The sequence below is a fragment of the Nicotiana tomentosiformis genome, chromosome 7, assembly GCF_000390325.3.
Source record: "Nicotiana tomentosiformis chromosome 7, ASM39032v3, whole genome shotgun sequence".
Lineage (NCBI taxonomy): Eukaryota > Viridiplantae > Streptophyta > Magnoliopsida > Solanales > Solanaceae > Nicotiana > Nicotiana tomentosiformis.
Window position 1 is genome coordinate 58,362,640 of NC_090818.1, and position 19,556 is coordinate 58,382,195.

The 19,556-nt window shown below is 36.7% G+C and overlaps 1 protein-coding gene across 2 annotated transcripts; it reads right to left on the minus strand.

The window, feature by feature from the left end:
• Positions 1-10,101: 10,101 nt before the first annotated feature.
• LOC104109178 (serine hydroxymethyltransferase 7-like) lies at positions 10,102-14,816 on the minus strand. Of its 2 annotated transcripts, XM_009618407.4 has the most exons (5): positions 14,561-14,816; positions 13,571-14,453; positions 12,211-12,616; positions 10,790-10,891; positions 10,102-10,699 (listed from the first exon to the last, which is right to left on the minus strand). In XM_009618407.4, the coding sequence occupies exons 2-5, from the start codon at positions 14,450-14,452 to the stop codon at positions 10,476-10,478; spliced, it is 1,614 nt and encodes a 537-aa protein (XP_009616702.1). In that variant the 5' UTR covers position 14,453; positions 14,561-14,816; the 3' UTR covers positions 10,102-10,475. The 2 variants fall into 2 exon arrangements, with proteins under 2 accessions (XP_009616702.1, XP_009616701.1); XM_009618406.4 differs by having other exon boundaries at positions 13,571-14,804.
• Between the last annotated feature and the right edge of the window lie 4,740 nt (positions 14,817-19,556).

The window sequence follows — 19,556 nt, forward strand, 5'->3', positions numbered from 1 at the left end:
TTTGATTTTTATGTAAACGACTTCGGATTGGTATTTTAGTTATTCCAATAGGTTCGTATGGCGATTTTAGACTTAGGCATATGTTGGGAATTCGATTTGGAGGTTCCTAAGATATTTTGGTGCTATTTGTCGAAAGTTGGCAATTTATAGGATTGGAGAGGTCATAGGCTTGACTGGGGGTTGACTTCGAGGTTATTGGATTTGTTGTTTCGAAAGTTGCAATAGGTTTGTTTTATCATTTAGGACTTGCGTGCAAAGTTTGGGTTTAATCCGGTTTGGTTAGGCTTGAATCGAACGCTTGGTTCTTAGTTTGGGAGTTAATGAACTTAAGAGAAGCTTGGCATGCGTTTTGATTGTTGATTCTTGGTTTTGATGTTATTCGTTGTGTTTTGAGCATCTGGATAAGTTTGGATTAGATATTGGAACTTGTTGGCATGATTGGACGAGGTCCCGGGGGCTCAGATGTATTTCAGGGTAGTTTCTGAGTTTTGAAACATCAGATTTTTGCTGGTGTTTGGTGTTCTTCGCGTTCACGGGGGTGCATCGCGTTCGCGATGAAGGATTTGGGGGCTGGGGTTTTTTCTCTTCGTATTCGTGGAGTGGCAGCCGCGTTCGCGAAGAAGGATGATGAGTTGGGAGACACACCTTCGTGTTCACGAGGGAGCTGGTCGCGTTCGCGAAGTGGAGGGGGCTTTTCGTATTCGCGAGCCCCCACTCGAATGCGAGGCACGTCCCGCATTCACGAAGAGTATGCCTAGGCAGAGTACTTAAGATGGGAATTTTGGGATTTTGCCCACATTCTCATATTTTGAGTGACTTCGAGAGTGAGAGATTTTGAAGAGCTATTTCACTACATCATTGGATGTAAGTAATTTGCACTTGAACTTGACTTTATATCATGATTTTTCATGAATTTTTATACCTAAAAACTTGGATTTTAAAGTGAAATTTGTGGATTTTTGGCAAAACTTTTGAAAAGTGAGTAATTGAGATTTAAACCCCGATTTGGAGTCGGTTTTGAATGAAACTTGTATATTTGGACTCGTATTGGAATGGATATTCGGGATTTGTGAGTTTTATCGAATTTCGGAAGGCAGGCATGGGTTGACTTTTTTGTTGATTTTGTGTATTTGATTAAAAGTTCAATCTTTATTGATTGAGTTAGACTTCTATGGCTTTGTTTGACGTTATTGGATTGTATTTTACTAGATTTAAGCCATTTGGATTTGGAATTTTGAGGATATGGCATTTTTTACGAATTTTAGGCTACCAGGTGGAGGTAAGTCTCTTGTCTAACCTTGTGAAGAAGGAAAACCCTAGGATTTGACTTTTTTTCTATGTGTTTAAGCTATTGGTGGTAGTATATATACGTGGTGGCAAGTATATATGCATTTGCCGAGTTTATATCAAGACCAGAGTAGAATTTTTATTGTTGTATGCCTTGTTTTGTCTACGTATCTCATTTGATTCATGATTTATTTGACTTATGTGATTATGTTTGCTCACTTATTAATGATAGAAAGCATGCCTAGGCTTTTGATTAATTGTGAAGGCATGCGAACTTATTCTTGAGATGCTAAATTGCTTAATTATTCGTAGTCACATAGAGATTTCATGAACACATATCTGTATGATATTTATTAAGTATTTGTGCACCTTTTATCTATAATTCTTGAGCATATACATACATTTTGAATAACGCATATGCGATTCGGACTGAGGATTTTGGCATGAAGGGTAAGCGTGTAGATGAGATACAGTTATGGCACATTGGACATGATGATCGGATATTGATTTATGAGGAATGTTATTATACCGCTCTTTGCACTTGGATTTGGATCCGTCCCTCTGGAGTCAGGTGATTACCCATGTTACCTTGGGCCCTGTGAGCGTGGTCGGTACATGAATTTTGTACTGGGCCAATATATTAATTTTCTATCAGGTTATGTTGATACATGGATTGTGTATCGGGGTGCATGAATTTTGTATCGGTATGAGCATGCATTCGTATTATTGACTCATTTAGTAGTACTAATTTAACTGATAATCATTATTTGATATCCTTATATGCTAGTTGGGAGTCTCGGCGTCGTTATATGAGCATGCTATTTTTTTAATACTATATTTGAGTAACGTTATGATTATTTCTATACTAGAAGAGCATGCCTCTACCTCAACAATTAATATTTGGGATTCTTGTTATTCATGATATTATCTGCTATTTCAGTTCTTAGTTCTGTTATGATATTTGTGCGGTGAGTATTCAAAAATATTTAGATTCACCACTACTTCTTCGAGGTTTAGACTTGATACTTACTGGGTATTGATTATTGTGTACTCATACTATATTTCTGCATATTTTTTCATATAGATCCTTAGGTGGGTCCTAGCAGAGCTTCCTGATTGATCTAAGAGACTACACAGAGACATAGGATGAGCTGCACTTTATGGATCTACCTCGCAGTTTCCGAGTCCCTGTTCCTTACATATTTCCTATCTACTTGTATTTCAAATAGCTTGTGATGTATACAGATTTGTTTCCTTTCCGTAGTTTGCTCGTGTACTTGTGCCACCTAGTCTAGGTGGTTGTACTCTATTGGCAGTGTTTAGGCCGTGTTATGACTTTATCGGATATTATTACTATTTTTTTATATTACTGTCTTTACTCATGCTATATCATTGTTAATTAAAGGAAATGGACTTTATTTGTAGATTATGAGTCGGTTTGCTTGGCAAGTTCAGCTAGGCTCCATCACGGCCTCGAGGTACGATTTTGAGGGGTCGTAAAAAATGGAATATTTGGAACAGTAGGAGTCCTATCAAAGAGGAAGCTGACTATGAATAGGACTCCTAGATGATCTCAAGTCGTGTTTAAATAGGATTGATTTTGAACTTCTGAACTATCCTTTTACACATCAATTAAAGTGTCATAAATTATTTTTACTTGGGTTGAGTATTTGCTTTGTATTCTTCCGAGTTAGTCTAGTGAATATGTTTTAGGAAATTGAGTTGTAATCAAACGTCACAAACAGTTAGTGAGTTGGAGTGATTATTTTGCTTTACAAGTTAGAGCAACTTGTGAATCAAATAAGAGTACTGGAGAGTATTGAATTACAGTCTTGCAATTGATACATTTTGGCTCATTGTTCTAGTGGAGTTGGAGTTGGAGTTGAAAATCCTACGTGGTAGGTCGTAGTTTTTGCACCTTTTGAACCGGGTGATTTTCTACGTAAAAATCATTGTGTTCATTGTATTGCTTATTTACTTTACGCTTAAGGAACACGGTAAAAAATCAAGTTCTTTAGTAATCCATACGGGCACTCAAACTAACATCATCTTCTCCCCTCACTTTTAGAAATGCAAAGTCAGATAGAAGAATGATGTATTCTATGAAAATACCACATGAGATGACACAAGAAATTTGTCAAAGTTAAAAAGAGTAACAACCATGGTCCTTCTGCCTACTACTTTTGGAGCTATAACTTTTTTTGGCTCGTGAACTAGAGGAAAGACAAAATGCAGAGAAAGCCTCCAGAGATCAAAGCAAGAAGGCTCGCACTGTAGGTACATTCAATGAAGCGCCGAGTATGGGCATGACGAGTTTTATCCAGAGAATGTATGAAGGAGTATCCTCACAAGGAAAAAGAAGAATATGATTCTTCCTTTGAGTGAACATAAAGTTGCTATCTAAAGGAAGAAGCAACAAGCAGAATATGTTAGGCAAAGACGGCTTGATCTTATATACTTTAGAAAAGTCTTAATTAACATCACTCAAAGAGTAGATTCTTATCCTTCATCAATAAGAAAGATAAAGATGTGCTTCTTCTTGTTTTACCGATAAGCCCAGCAGTGAGTCACTGCACTGGATCTAGAATAAACAAGAAGATTGACAAGAATCAGTCAAAGTCATGTGATGTGTATGTTCTCTTTGCTTCATCCTAGTTCAATCAACACATACTATTCAAAAATATAATTTGTTTTTAGGTTAAAATTGGTTTTACTACATCCGTATATTAAAAGGATTAAATTCGTGTGGAAAGTTATTCTATTCCATTAACTTTTATGGATTGTTAGATCAATCAAATTTCTCTTCTCCGCGTGGTTCCCAATTGTATCCTTATATATTGATCATTTCTTTAATCTGAAAGGTCAAATCGAATTTAGGGTTCGTTTGATTCACAGATAAAGTTATGCATGGATTATAATACAAGTGCATGTACTTTTTCCGGATGGTTGGTTAATTGCACTAATAATAACATGTGCATTGTATAATATAAAGTTTACAATTTGATATTTTTAAGTAAATACAAATAGAAAGATTAAATCAAGTTTATTTAGGCCTTTTGAAGTGTTTTGTCACTGTAAAGCTAATCCTCGTATATGTTATCTCATGCTGAATCCAATATAATATAATACCGAAATTTTAAAATTAAACCATACCAATATTGCTTAAACCAAAAAAAAGATGTTAATCAAATGCAGTACAAATTATAGTACTACATTTGATACTGAAATTAAATTATTGATCCCAATTAGAGGTGGACATAGGATTTGAAGATGATGTGGGCACCACAGTGAGAGTAAAGGAGGACTTCACATATACTTGGTTTGGAATTTGAGAAATGACTTCTAAGTTTTCTTCTCTAGTACCGTGGGAAAATGCATAAGTACTCCCTCACCTATAGCCGAATTTTCAACTACAGACTTTATCTTTGCAGAAGTCCTATTACCTCCGAAACTTTTTTAAATGGATTTAGAATACCTGTAGTGTTGATTTGACATAAGAGAGTGTATGTCACCCTTTTTGGGAGAGTAAGAAAGAGAGCAGAATGTTAAAATTTTATTTTGCTAACATTTTTATAAAATACTATATTCCTATTTTTCGTTTCTCTCTTCTTCTTTTTTTTTAATTTTCTTTCCTCCAGTTTGATTACTTATAGACTTGGCCTGAAATTATCTCCGTCATTCTCCATATTTTCCGGCGAGATCGAGTTGCAGATTTTATTCTTTCCTCTCCATATTTCACTATACTTTATAGAGGATTAGTGTTGCTTCTAATCTCTTCACTCACCACTTTTAATTGCAATTGGTTCTCACAAAAAGGAATGAAAAAATCTAGTTCCAAGATAAACTTCCAATTAAACCCAGAAGAAACAAAAAAAATTTCTTCGTCATTGACCACCCACGTAAAGGACCCATGATGTCGTCATTTATTGAAGAAGTTTTATTTATTGAAGCAGAATTTTGAATAAGAATTTATTTAATCAAGTGTACAAGAAAAGACTGAAAAAGAAGAAGGATTTTGATTTGTTGGTTGCAAAAATTATTCTCGCCATACTCACCATTTTCCAATTGGGGCATGCGATCTTTCACTGCTTCAGGTAGTGAGGTGGGTGAGGGGAGTCCTATTTTTTTAGTTAATCAAATTTATATAAAAGAGAGAACGAGGAAGAAGAATTTGGTTGTTGATTTTTGATTGCCAAAATGTTTTCTAGTAGCTCACCGTTTTTCGATTTGCTTCTTCAACCAAAATATTTTGCTGCTTCACTTGTGGATTGGGGGATGAAAAGAAGATGAGGTGTGTGAAAAGGAGAAAAAGAATTTTAAAAAATACAAAAAATGAGTTTAGAAAAGAAGTAGATGGGAAAAAATAATTTTAGTGGAAAAAACATGAATCAGAACCGTGTATTTTACCACCAAACATAAATGTGGTAGTGGCATTTCAGGGTGATTCTAATTTCATTTAAAAATAGTTGAGGGGGTAATAGAATTCCCGCAAATATAAAATGTGTAGTTGAAAATTCGGCTATAGGTCATAGAGAAATTCTATTTTGAGTCTCACATGCCACATCATACTTGTGTGAGTCTCTTTTATTACTTGACAAGTGGACTCATGGGACCCACTTACTTACTTTAATAGATAAAAATTTTAAAAAAAATAATTTAAAAATCATATTTTTCTTATTTAAGATGCTTAAATTAAGGATCAAAATAAGTAATAAAATAATAGTAAAAATGGTAATAAAATATCTGGTGGTGGAATGGAGAGGTACAAGAAAAAGTGAAAACCAAGAAAGTGGCGTATCGAAAACTAGTGGAAAGTGTAGATGAGGAGGAGAAGAGGACGAATAGGGAGCATTATAAGTTGGCTAAGAAAGAGGCAAAGCTAGCAGTAACGGCGGCCAAGACTGCAGCTTTTAGTCATTTGTATGAGGAACTCGAGGGCCGAGGTGGGGATAAGAGGTTGTTCGAGTTAGACAAGGCGTGAGAAAGGAAGGCGCGTGACTTGGACCAAGTGAAGTGCATTAAGGACGAAGAAGGTAGAGTTTTGTTGGATGATGAGCTTATCTGTCGGAGATGGCAGGCCTACTTTCATAGTCTCTTGAACGATGAGGGGGACATGAGCATTGTACTGGGTGATTTGGAACTCTCTGAGAGTCGTTGTGACTTTGGGTATTATAGGCGGATTAGAGTGGATGAAGTTGAGGGGGTTATGCGTAAGATGAGCAGGGGCAAAGCGACCGGGCCGAATAAAATTCCGGTGGAGTTTTGGAAGAGTGCGGGCAAGGCGTGCTTGGAGTGGCTCACTAGGTTATTTAATGTCATTTTTAGTATGAAAAAGATGCCCGAAGAGTTGAGGTGGAATACGATGGTTGCTGTATACAAGAACAACGGTGATATCCAAAATTGCAATAACTATCGGGGTATCAAGCTGCTTAACCATAATATGAAAGTCTGGGAGAGAGTGGTAGAGCGAAGGGTGAGGAGAAGTGTGTATATTTTCGAGAATCAGTTTGGGTTTATACCTGGGTGTTCGACTACAGAAGCCATCCACCTTGTTAGGAGATTGACGGAGCAGTATAGGGAGAGAAAGAAGGACTTGCATATGGTGTTCATCGACTTAGAAAAGGCGTACGATAAAGTTCTGAGAGAGGTTTTATGGAGATGTTTAGATGTTAGAGGTGTACTTGTTGTCTATGTTAGGTTAATTAAAGACATATATGATGGGATAAAGACCCGAGTGAGGACGGTGGGTGGGGACTCAGACCATTTTTCGATTATGATGGGGTTGCATCAGGGGTCGGCACTCAGCCTTTTTTTGTTTGCTCGGGTGATGGACGTACTGACGTGCCACATCCAAGGGGAGGTGCCGTGGTGCATGTTATTTGCAGATGATATTGTATTGATTGATGAGACGCGAGATGGTGTGAATACGCAATTAGAGGTATGGAGGCAGACCCTGGAATCTAAAGGTTTCAAGTTGAGTAGGACCAAGACAGAATACTTGGAGTGTAAGTTCAGTGGCGAGACTCAAGGAGGGAAAGGGGAGGTGAGGCTGGACTCGCAGGTCATCCCTAGGAGAGGGAGTTTTAAGTACCTTGGGTCTATTATTTAGGGGGATGAGGAGATTGATGAAGATGTAACACATCGTATTAGGGCTGGATGGATGAAATAAAGACTCGCTTCCGGTGTTCTGTGTGACAAAAAGGTGTCACCGAAACTTAAGGGTAAGTTCTACAGAGTGGTGGTCAGACCAACGATGTTGTATGGGGCTGAGTGTTGGCCAGTCAAGATCGTTCATGTCCAGAAGATGAAGATAGCAGAGATAAGGATGTTGAGATGGATGTGCGGGCACACCAGGTTAGATAGGATCAGAAATGAGGTTATTCGCCACAAGGTGAGTGTGGCCCATATTGAGAACAAGATGCGGGAAGCACGGCTTAGGTGGTTTGGTCTTGTGAGGAGGAGCACAAACGCCCCGGCGAGGAGGTGTGAAAGGTTGACATTGGAGGGACTACGGAGAGGTAGAGGTAGGCCAAAGAAGAGGTGGGGAGAGGTGATTAGGCAAGACATGGCGCAGTTTCAGCTGACTGAGGACATGACCTTTGATAAGAAGGTATGGAGGTCGATGATTAGGGTAGTAGAGTAGGTAGTCTAGAGTGTTCATAACGGTAATATTGGCATGCAGTCTCGCTTTCTGTTGGTAGTAGATTTTTATGGCTAACCGTTATTTTCTTTCATTGTTGATCACCTTACTGTTTTATTGTTTCTATTCTGCTTTTATATGGCTTTTTGGTATTGTCCATTCTTGTTTATATTTTTATTAATGTGGTGCTTATACTTTCCTTAGCCGAGGGTCTATTGGAAACAACATCTCTATCCTCACAAGGTAAGGGTGAGGTCTGCGTATACACTGCCCTCCCTGGACCCCACGATTTGGGATAATATTGGGTATGTTGTTGTTGGTAATAAAATATCTGCAATATTTCAGATGCGTATACAACAGATTGCTTTTTTTTTTCGATCGGCACTTATATTTGAGAAGCTAAAATAGATATATAATCGAGTTGGAAAAGTATGCTACATGATAATTGAATATGCCAAAAAATGAACAATTATTACTGATTGTTCAGGGAAATAATCCACTCTCCATCGTCCATATCATTTCTTTGAGTAAAAACTTTATTTTGCTTCTCTTCGTCTTCAATACAAATGAACTATATGCAAGTGCTGATCGGAGGGGGAAAAAAGCAACCTGTTGTATACGTTTAGCTCCTCAATAATTGATTACCATATTTACTACTATTATTTTATTACTTATTTTGGTATTTAGTTTAAGCATCTTAAATAGGAAAAGTATGAACTTTTAAGTTGCTTTTTTGAGTTTTATCAACTAAAATTAGTAAGTGGGATCCATTAATCCACTTGTCAATTAATAAGAGAGATGTTGTATGTGAGGCTCAAAATAAAATTTTTCATAGGTGCATTTTTTTCCCAGTAGTGTGGAGAGAAATGATTTGGGGCTTTTTGAGGGAGGGGTAATAAAAAAGACTGTTGGGGGTGGGGGCGAAACTAAAGTAAAGAATCAACCCCCAAAAAAACAATTACTTATAATCTGGCTGCAGGTCAATTTTTTTTTATAAAAAGAATGTAAAGAAGAATGCAGCAGATGGGATTCAAACCCAAGTTAGCAAACACAACAGCAAAGCTCAGCAGTACAATCGACCAGTGTTCCCAAACAGCTTGTGTTTCAAGGTGCCTATGTGGTCCGGTAACCCCCTACCTTCCACATGGGTCCGCCGAAGATCCCAACAGCAAACCAGTGTTTTAAAAGGTTTATCTGTGATTTGTCTTTTAAAACGCACCACTCACGTCTCGCCTTTTAAAATACTGTAGCAAACCACCTTAGGGTGCAAAATGCTAAGAACTCTTCTCCTCACGGTCCCTGGTCTGCAAATGATTGACCTTTTTCAGTTTTTAGGAGAGGCCTCTTCTCTGGACATATGTCATATTGTCAAAAGATGACACCTACTTAACAAACAAGCCACATGCGCAGATAAAACTAAACACGAATGTTAACATAGGAGCTGAAAGAGTAATTTAATACTTCGATAATAGGTATTCTTTGCAGGTCAGTATCGCATCAAGAATCTGATATTGTTTTCCAATTAGAATTGTCTAATTCACGTTAACCCATACCATTCAGAACCTGATTAAGGATAAAACATCAAATTCTTTAACTGTTAACAGTCCAAAGAGCCTGAGAAACTTAAGTGAAGATTTTACAATACCCAACTTTGACTTCCCATTTCATGAGCAATTCAGGATTTTCATTCAAAGAAGTCAGCGAACATGAACGGCATAAATTCAAAGAGGAAAACAACAGAACATTCAAGACAACTGCAAGATGTACTGTATAAAAGCTTATATTGCGAGTGAAAGCAGTCGATGAACTGGGTTAAAGACAGATAGTTCAGACCATACAGCAACGCCAAAGGAAGGGCACGGGAGGTGCTTTCTAGTAAGAAAATGAACAAAACTAACCAAAGAGTGAGTGATAAAGTAGCTCTTAGCATATCCAACCATAATGCTAAAAACAACCATCAATGTATAATCTATTTCAGATGCTAAAGCTGATATACATGTAAAGGCGAAAAGAGTGAAGCATCAACCTGTAACCGATCTAGTAGCCTGTACTGGTACTTTTGGTACTCTCTCCTTGTATTTCATTTCTTTCTTCCATTGCCCCCAGGGAAGAGGATGTAATGTACATTCCACTTTGTAACCTCTTGATAGAGAAAATAACAGAACGCGTACATATTCAATCAAACAATAATAATTACTGTATAGTTCCACAAGTACAAAGAAAGAATAATGATGGAACTAGGATACTATGCCATAACAAATAAAAGTGAAAATCTTGTCTGAAGTAAACAATTTCGTATACCAAAACCTCTGCCTAAATAGTTACAAGTACGGCCAGGTTCAGCCACCTGAGGCCTTCAATTAACCTTTAATTTTGGCAGTGCATATGTTGAGTTAATCAAGGATGGCAGAGTGGAAAAGGCTCTCTCAGTGGACATCATAGTAGTCCAAGTGAATTGCTTGGACAAGAATTGAGCGCACTTCTTCTCCCCAAAAAAGGTTAACGTCAAACACAAGAAAAGGTTCTTCTGCAAGAATTACCCCTCCAACTATACTTCATATCCAGGCATTTCAAACAGCAAAGCAAAATTTTCAACACGTGTCCGTAGCTCAATAATGTCATTGTTGTTCTCAAGGCCCTTCAAGAAAGCCTTTGCCAGCTTTCCATGTCCTTTCTGTACTGAATTAGCAATCTGTGCTGCTCTAAGAAGGAAATCTGCTATCATCTCAAAATCATTCTCCAGGCAGCCTCTTGATGTCATAGCAGGGGTACCTGCACCCGGAGCAACAAAAGAGTATATATATAAAGGGCTTCTCAACTCCTGAAAGTTGATAAATGGAACTCAGCATCAAGACAACTTACCTATCCTCACACCTCCTGGGGTCATACTCCCATTATCATCAAAGATCATCACTTTGTTGACAGTGATGTGACACAACTCACAGACCTTTTCGAAATTCTTACCTACACAAATATAGTTGTATAAAGACCAATATAACATCAAAAAAAACTGGAGGAAATTCAGCAACTACAATTGTAATTCCATGACAGCAACTCCCAGAATCAGAAGACAAGAGATTGCAGGAAGTGATCATCATGAAAGTGAGCAAAGCCCATTAAGCAATTATTTTAGAAGTACAAAGTTAAAGCAAAATTAATACCTTAGTTTGAGCTACCTATTTGCTAGGACTTAAATGTCCAGTATATCCATAAATAGTACATTCAAACATAACACACGCCCGTATAACTAAAATAAGGCTAGTTTACTACATTGATCGTCAGCTCCCTTTACTGGTATCAGATTACAGTATATTCTGTTGAAACTTACAACTAGAAGCCTAGCCAAACACTCGAATAGGTTGAACTCTATGTTCTGTATCTAGTTCAAGCAGTAGTAAAATGCACAAAAGCTAATCTATGGACCCTACATGTTTCTCCAGTGACTACCAAGCAAAAAACATTGTCCATTGTTCTCTTCACAATTGAATCAAGTCAACCAAACGCACTCCATTTTAGATGACATAATAAACGAAAAGCATTCATATTCTTCAAGGCATCAAGGCCACAAAGGTAATAAGTGGCAGATTTGCTGCCTATCAACCACATTGGATACCATCAGCAATCGTCCCATATAACTTATTCTCTTCCAACTTAATTTAAGGAAGAGATAACTACTAAATTACAGAGATTTATCATCAGCTGCAATTGCATGAAAATGCCTCCAATGTGTCAGTTTTCATGAGAAACAAAGAAGTTAGGTTTTTAGAGAAACCTAAAGACGAGACATACTGAGCAATGTTGCCAACGTTGGACAACCATGATACCAGGATTGTAGAAAACAGTAATTATGTCACCACACTAGTGAGAAGTCGATTCAGAAATGTTGTGAAACAAATTGATACCAGGATCATCGGAAAAACACCAACTCTTCAAAAAAAAAAAAAAAAAAAAAAGAGGGGCTTGTGCTGTTCATTGATCTCACTAATATGAAAATAAGAGAGTAATAGCGCAACCTAGTGAACGACTTAGACTGGACTCCAACCCCAAACAATACTTGTGGCATTCACTTCTTTCTTTCCTACAGCCATATCTCCCATGCACTGTCTCTTTCCTCAGATTTGACAAGAAATAACGAAGAGGTAAAAAATGAATAGGCTGGCAACCACAAAAGAACATATATCAAATAGTTAGATTTGACGCATCAGTTTCACTAGACACAAGTCCAATAATCATAACAACCTTACTTCAGGTAAGTAGAGGTAATTCAGGAAAAGATATTCAACCTGTTAACCCAAGATTTCTCAGATCCCACAATATCATGTTATTGTCTGTCCCTCCAGTGACCAGCCTACAGTTTCTTCTCAATAAAGCAGCTGCTAACGCCTGAGCATTTCTCTTTGCTTGTTGCATATATGCCTTGTATTCAGGACTAGCCACTTGTTTCAATGCCACTGCTAGGGCAGCAATATGGTTATTGTGTGGCCCGCCTTGAAGAGCAGGAAAAACGGCAAAGTTTATCTTCTCCTCAAAATCATATTTATCACTGCCATCACCTTGATTCAAAAGCATGCCTCTCTTCCTTGGCTTTGAACCTTTCCTGTAGAAGATAATACCTCCCCTAGGGCCTCGAAGACTCTTATGGGTTGTTGAAGTAACAATATCACAATAGTCAAAGGGACTCAAACACTCCTGCAGAGACGGAACTATGCATCAGATTTAATAGAACACCTGATACCAACGTAAGGAAAGGAACCAATGGAAAATCAAGAGTAGTAACACAAAGATGAAGAGAGATTCCGCACAACAGATTTACTCAGGGTAGCAAAAAACACACAGATACCTGAGTACATATATACTACACCAGGAAGAAAAGTAGACTTCATCAGATTATATATGCAGTAAATTTCTTTTAGTCTGCAATATTGTTCCCTAAAAACACTACACTTTGATGTCTTGATCTTTTATCTAACAACGGAAACCAATATTACATCAAGTTTAAAAAAACCCAAGTAATGAACTCATCACCAAGCTCAGTCACAAGAAATTTAACCATTTGTTACACTACCAATCTTCAACCAAGATGAAACATATACATAAAGAGAAGATGCATAACAATTGCAAGTAATTTACTTCAACTACAACAATTGGTAACACAATTTCAGACCCCAAAATATGTAAAGTTATCAAAACAGATTAAAAATACAATGATGTAGCTATTCCATTGCTTTCCGGCAAGAGCATAAATGGTTCCTGAAGTAGCACGGGATTTGCTTTACAATAAAAAATGTTCTTTAGACAAATTCAGCAGGTAACAAAATGGCACTACAATCACGGCAGTATAACCACAAAGCAGATTTAGGTAATGTGTGAAATCAGAAAATTGTCATGTTATGGAAGGGATGCAAAATGAAGGTACTAAATCCACAAGGTTTTAGTAAGGAGCGATTTGTTGTCAATAAAGTGTAGTTATTCAGCCTAAGAAATCACCTTTTTAGACCAAGAACATTCAAAACTAATGCAAAAAACACAACACATATTACTTGATGGTTTCTTTTTGCTAGCAAGTAAACTGATGCACGTGCTATATGCTGGGAAAAGGTGCGAAATAAATCAAATAAGCAACAGGACTAAAAAAAGTATCACCTTTGCAGCAACAAGGCCACTAATCTGTGCCATGTCACACATTAAAACTGCTCCACATTTATCAGCAATCTGTCTAAACTTTGCATAATCCCATTCTCGGGGATAGGAACTTCCCCCACATATAAGAATCTTGGGCCGGAAATCAAGAGCCCTTTCTTCAAGCTTATCAAAATCTACATACCCAGTTTGGGGGTCAACCTTATAAGATAAACTCTCAAAGAAGATTGAAGCTCCTGAAACTTTCCTCCCATTGGGGAAATAGTATCCGTGGCTCGTGTTTCCACCAGATGGTGTATCCAAACCCATAATCCGATCACCGGGGTGTAATAAACCAGTATAAACAGCAAAATTAGCTGAGGTGCACGAATAGGGCTGCACATTCACACCCCAATTATCTGGATCAAGTCCAAAAGCAGCCAATGCACGCTTACAACATAGTGTCTCGATTTCATCTATATACTGATTGCCACCATAATACCTTGCCCCTGGCATTCCTTCGGAATACTTGTTGGTCAAATGGCTACCTAATGCCTCCATTACTGCCTTGCACACGAAATTCTCCGAAGCAATTAATTCAATCCCTTTGAATTGCCTTTGCTTCTCCTTCTCCATTATCTCATACAAATCCGGATCAGCTACACTTAGGCCCTGATTGCCCCATGCTGTAACAGTATTTCTTCGCGATTCAAGCGCTGGCGTCGAACTGATCTCTCTCTTCCTTTTTAAACACATTGAATGCCCTAAAATACGGAACTCTTGGACATCCCTCTCCTCATCCGAATGGGAAGATTCACGAACGCTAGAATTGAGCCGAAAGGTGATCGACTCATGAGAAACAAACCCTAGCGACAGATTACTCGATTGCGAGGGGGTAAAATTCATCCTAATCCAAGAAACAACCAAAAACTGATGAAATTGAGATTCCCCCCTTAGTTGCTCCAATTCCCAAAAAAAATCAACTATATTCAATTTTAATGGATCGTAGCTCACCGTGGAAGAGTGCAAACAGAAGTGTTATCTCGGTTTGTGCTTGGAAATGAATGAATTCAACAGCAGTGACAAGAAGAGAAACAGCGGCGGGAACAGTCGGAGTTGCAAGGACGACAGTGGAGGTACATGGAAGAGGGTGCGGTGAAGGTGTACCTGAACGTAGCCGGAAGTTCCATAAAAAAGAAAGGCACAAAACCCTAGGAGATGGTAAATATTGAATATCGATTAGTTTCTTGTTTACGTTAGTAACGTTGTACTTGTATGCTTGATATATATGGAGAAAGAAGGAGTGCATGGGATTGAAGAAGAAGGGGAAGATTCAAGGGGGGATGTACCTGGACATATTTCAGCTGTGAGCTAGTTGTGTAATTTTAAGGAAACGCACTCCACGTGGCTTTGCGCTCGACGAGCCTTTTAATTTTTAATTTGTTTTTGTTTCTGGAGCCTTGAAGAATGGAATTTTTCTATAAGAGTGTGTTTCTGTTTTTCCTTTCCTTATTATACTGTGAGAATCAATTATTTGGTCGAAAAAGGAATATTTTATTTTGTTTTAACCACATTGCAATTTCTCATTTTAAAATATCTTTTAAAGTGCTAACTCAGAGGCCTGGCAGGTGCGCCTGATCAACCCAGTACTGGCCTGACCCATCCTGGCCAGAACTGTTACAGCCCGATCCCACAGGGGTTCAGAAGGGGATGGTAGGGATGTTCACGGTTCGACCTGGATCCGTTTTTTTTTATAAAAAAATCAAATCCGTTTTTTGATTTTTCTTAAAAAAAAGTGATATACACTACCAAGACCGATCATTTACCAAAATATAATTGAATTAAATAATGTCAAATAATTTAAGATTTTAAAGATAAATTATTTTTAACATAAAATAAGTTTTTAGACTTTCTAATATAAATAATACCAAGCAAGAAACGACTGAGCAGCCACAGAGAAAAGACTGAAAGATTGATAAGATAAAGATACTCAAATATCATTAACGGTCTATTCACCCTAGAGGTGGTATGTGGGCCGGGCCGGTCCTAAGTGGGCTTCACGAGTTCGGTCCTAAGCGATCCCGGACTTCGCGGGCTTCTCGTTGGAACCGGTCCAGGATCGGGATCACGAACTAGCGGTCCCGTGTTAAGTGGGCTGGTCCCGGACCTAAGCGGGCCCAAACGGTCCTAAGCGAGCCCAAGTGGGCCCAACGAAAACTTTCTATTTTTTAAAATTATTTTTATACAAGTTAGAGAAAATAAATGGTAATAAAAATATCTAAGGCAATTCCTAGTAAATTATATTATAGAATTATCACCTAAATTTTTTAATACAAATTTAAAGACAAAAATATTGTAAAGAGATATTCAAAGCAATGCGTTATAATATATATATACTATACTATACTATATATACATCTTAAAATATATAAGCTATATTCGATTTACTATATATACATCTTAAGATTTATGCATTAATATTCGATTTATATACTATATATACATCTTAAGATATATATCTATATATATATATATACATCTTACTATATTAAGATGTATATATAGTATATCGTAAGATGTATACTATCGAATATGGCTTATATACTATGTATATAGTAAGATGTATATATATATATATATATATATATATATATATATATATATAGATGTATATATAGTATAGTATATATATAAGCTATATTCGATATATATATTTATATACGATCGAATATGGCTTAAGATATATATCTATCTATATATATATATCTTAAGATTTATATATAGTATATATTTATATACTATCGAATATGGCTTAAGATATATATATATATATATAGAGAGAGAGAGAGAGAGAGAGAGAGAGAGAGAGAGTATAGTATATACTATATTATACTATATGTATAGCTTAAGGTATATAAAAAGACAAAAATATTGTAAAGAGATATTCAAAGCAATGCGTTATATTTTTATTATAGCATTAAAAAATCATGGCAATATCTTTTTTAGTCTTCTTCCCCCCTATGGAATGAGCACAACAAGGTGCTAATACCACCATTGAGAAGAAAAAGAAACTAATCAAGATGTGCCAAAATACAAGTTACATATTAATTTATATGGTATCTCTTACAAATTTCATAAATCCTTCAAGGTCCGGAGGAATTTCCGTTGGTGGTGGCGGAAATGAAGCTTGGTCATCACCGCTTCCAGGCGAAGCATCATCCTCCGCAAGTTCAACTAGCATTTCTTCATAAGCTTCGTCTACCTCTGGTTGTGATTCAGCAAGTCCAAAATTTCTTCTTTTCGAACGGATTCAATCTCTAAAAAATACTGATTTTTCCAAGCTCTCCCTCATAGATGCTCTATAATCACCGAGTTGAAGTCTTGCTTGACTGAAAGCGCTCTCTGATGCCACTGTTGAAACTTGAATAGTTAAAATATTTCGGGCCATCCTTGAAAGAATCGGAAAGTGTTTTTCTTTGTCCTTCCACCATTCCAAAATATTAAAGGAGCCGTCGGGATCCACTTCCTCAATTCCCTGTGACAAATAAACTTCAAGCTCATTTAGTTGTGAAAAATCACTAGTACTAGAACCTTGAGAACCCCTGAACCCTGCCCAAGCACTAAGTGCTCTTACTCCCGCAGTTCTTTTAGATGATTGAGAACTAGAAGAAGAAGGAGTTGGAACATTTAGTCTAGCATGATCTAATGCAACTTGATAAGCATTATAAATAGTTTGAACATTTATTTTAATTGAGGCTATTGCGTCCGCAAGTGTAGACAACTCCTCATCTTCAAGTGCTAAATCATTATAAACAGTTTCATACCAAAATTGAGGACCTCCTAATTTCATAGTAGGATTTAACAATGCAGCAACATCATAAATAGGGAGAATAGGAAAAAAATATTTTTTAAATTTTTTTCTCATGGAATCAATAGCAAGTTGATAAATTTCCCCACCCTCTGAAAAATGATCAAACAAATTTGCAAGTTCTGCAATATAAACTAAACAGTTAGAAATAGTAGGATAATATTGCCCAGAAAATTCATTTGTAGCAATATAAAATTTTTCTAAAAAATCTACAAGCATTTTAATATTAGCCCAATCCGCATTTGTAAGGTGCTCATCATCATCACTTACATGAGCATTAAACATTGAGTTTATGGGGTTTCTATATTCATATGCAACAACTAAACTTTCATACATGTAATTTCATCTAGTTGGACAAGGTTTAGGAACCTTTCTTTCTCTTAGGCCAAATTCATCGCATCTTTTAAAATATTCTCTAAGTCTACTTCTACGGTTTGAATAAAAAAGCCAATTAAGAGTCATTTTAACCTTTTTAATTTCAACATTTAAAATCCGTATACCATCACCCACAATTAAATGGTAAATATGACAAATACATCTAACATGAAAAATGTTACTAAATGCAGGACTTAGTGTAGTGGTAAGTAAGGCTACAACATTTGTGTTACTAGTAGCATTATCCATTGAAACTGACATTATTTTATCACTAATGCAAAAATATCTACAAATATCTGTAATCGTGCTAGAAATAAACTGCCCTGTGTGACGTGAATTAATTATTCTATAAGCAATAATGCGCTTTTGCATTATCCAATCCTCATCAATCCAATGACTGGTAACAGTAAGGTAATCACAGTCATTACCACTTCTACCAATATCAGTTGTAATAGCAACACGACAATTTATATGAGTAAATAAATAGCGCAAATATTGTTCATATTCATGTTTATATTTATAAATATCACTCTTTACAGTTGTGCGAGGAAAACCTTTATAAGTAGGATTATAAATTTTTCTAATATAATGCACAAAGTGAGGGTTAGAAGGAAAACTATAGGGTAAGCACATAACAGTAACCATTTTTGCCAATTTTTTCCGATCGTTTTTTGGATCATAATATAAAATACCACCGGTAACAGTGTTAATTCCCGGTTGAAATTGATTTGACCCGGTACTAAGGTCAGCCTGACTAGGTGCACTTGTCCCTCAGCCAAAGCTTTCATACGAAAATATCTAGCTTTATCTTGAGGGTGTAGCAATATGTGCCTAGTCAAACTTTCCGTCTCCCCCGACTTCCAACATATTGAAAACCTAACATATTTAAAAACTAACTCTTTGCCACAAGTTTTACACTAAGCCCTATTATTTTCTCTTAGTTGAATAAAAAATGGCCAAACAAGAGATGTTTCCGCCCGTTTAGAAGGTTGTCTAGAAAAAGTAGGGGCAGTAACATGAGGATCAGACGGGGGATCATTTGGATTATTATTAGTTGGGAACTTTAGGAGCAGGACTAGTGGGTGTATCGTCATCCGGTTGCGTTTCATCAAAATCTATTTCTTCATCATCATTTTCATCAATAGTTGGATTACCATAAAGAGCATTCATATATTCATGGTTTAATTATTCACCGGGTGCAATATTATGGCAAAATTGACTCTCGGTAAATTATAATAAACTGTTATCGCTATCAAAAATAGCAGGTGTAGGACGGGTAACAGGTTTCGGCCGGGGAGCCGGGGAAAGTGGAGGAGGAACATATTGGCCACTAGATTCACCATTCTTGGATTTTCCCTTATTTTTACTAAATATATTTTTAGGGAATAAGCCATCTTAATTAATCAAGCAAAGTAAATAAAATAAACAAAACTATAATATTAAAACTTAAGAGTTGGAACGAGTTTACCGAATTGACGAACAACTTGTTGAAAAATAATTATCGTTGAAGACTTGAAGATTTCAATTCACCAACTTCACAATTTTGCACAAATTGTAACAATTAAGCAAGCAATTATAGAAGAATATTAGAGAGATATTGACAGAGATTGATGATTTTGTGAGAAAAATGAAAGAATGAGGGGGGGTATTTATAGTTGAAAATAGGGAAAAAGTATAATTATAAAAAGTTTGGGGTTAAAATAAAATTTGGGGGGTCAAATGGCTATTTTGCAAATAGCCGTTATTTTGGCAGACCAAACGGCTAGT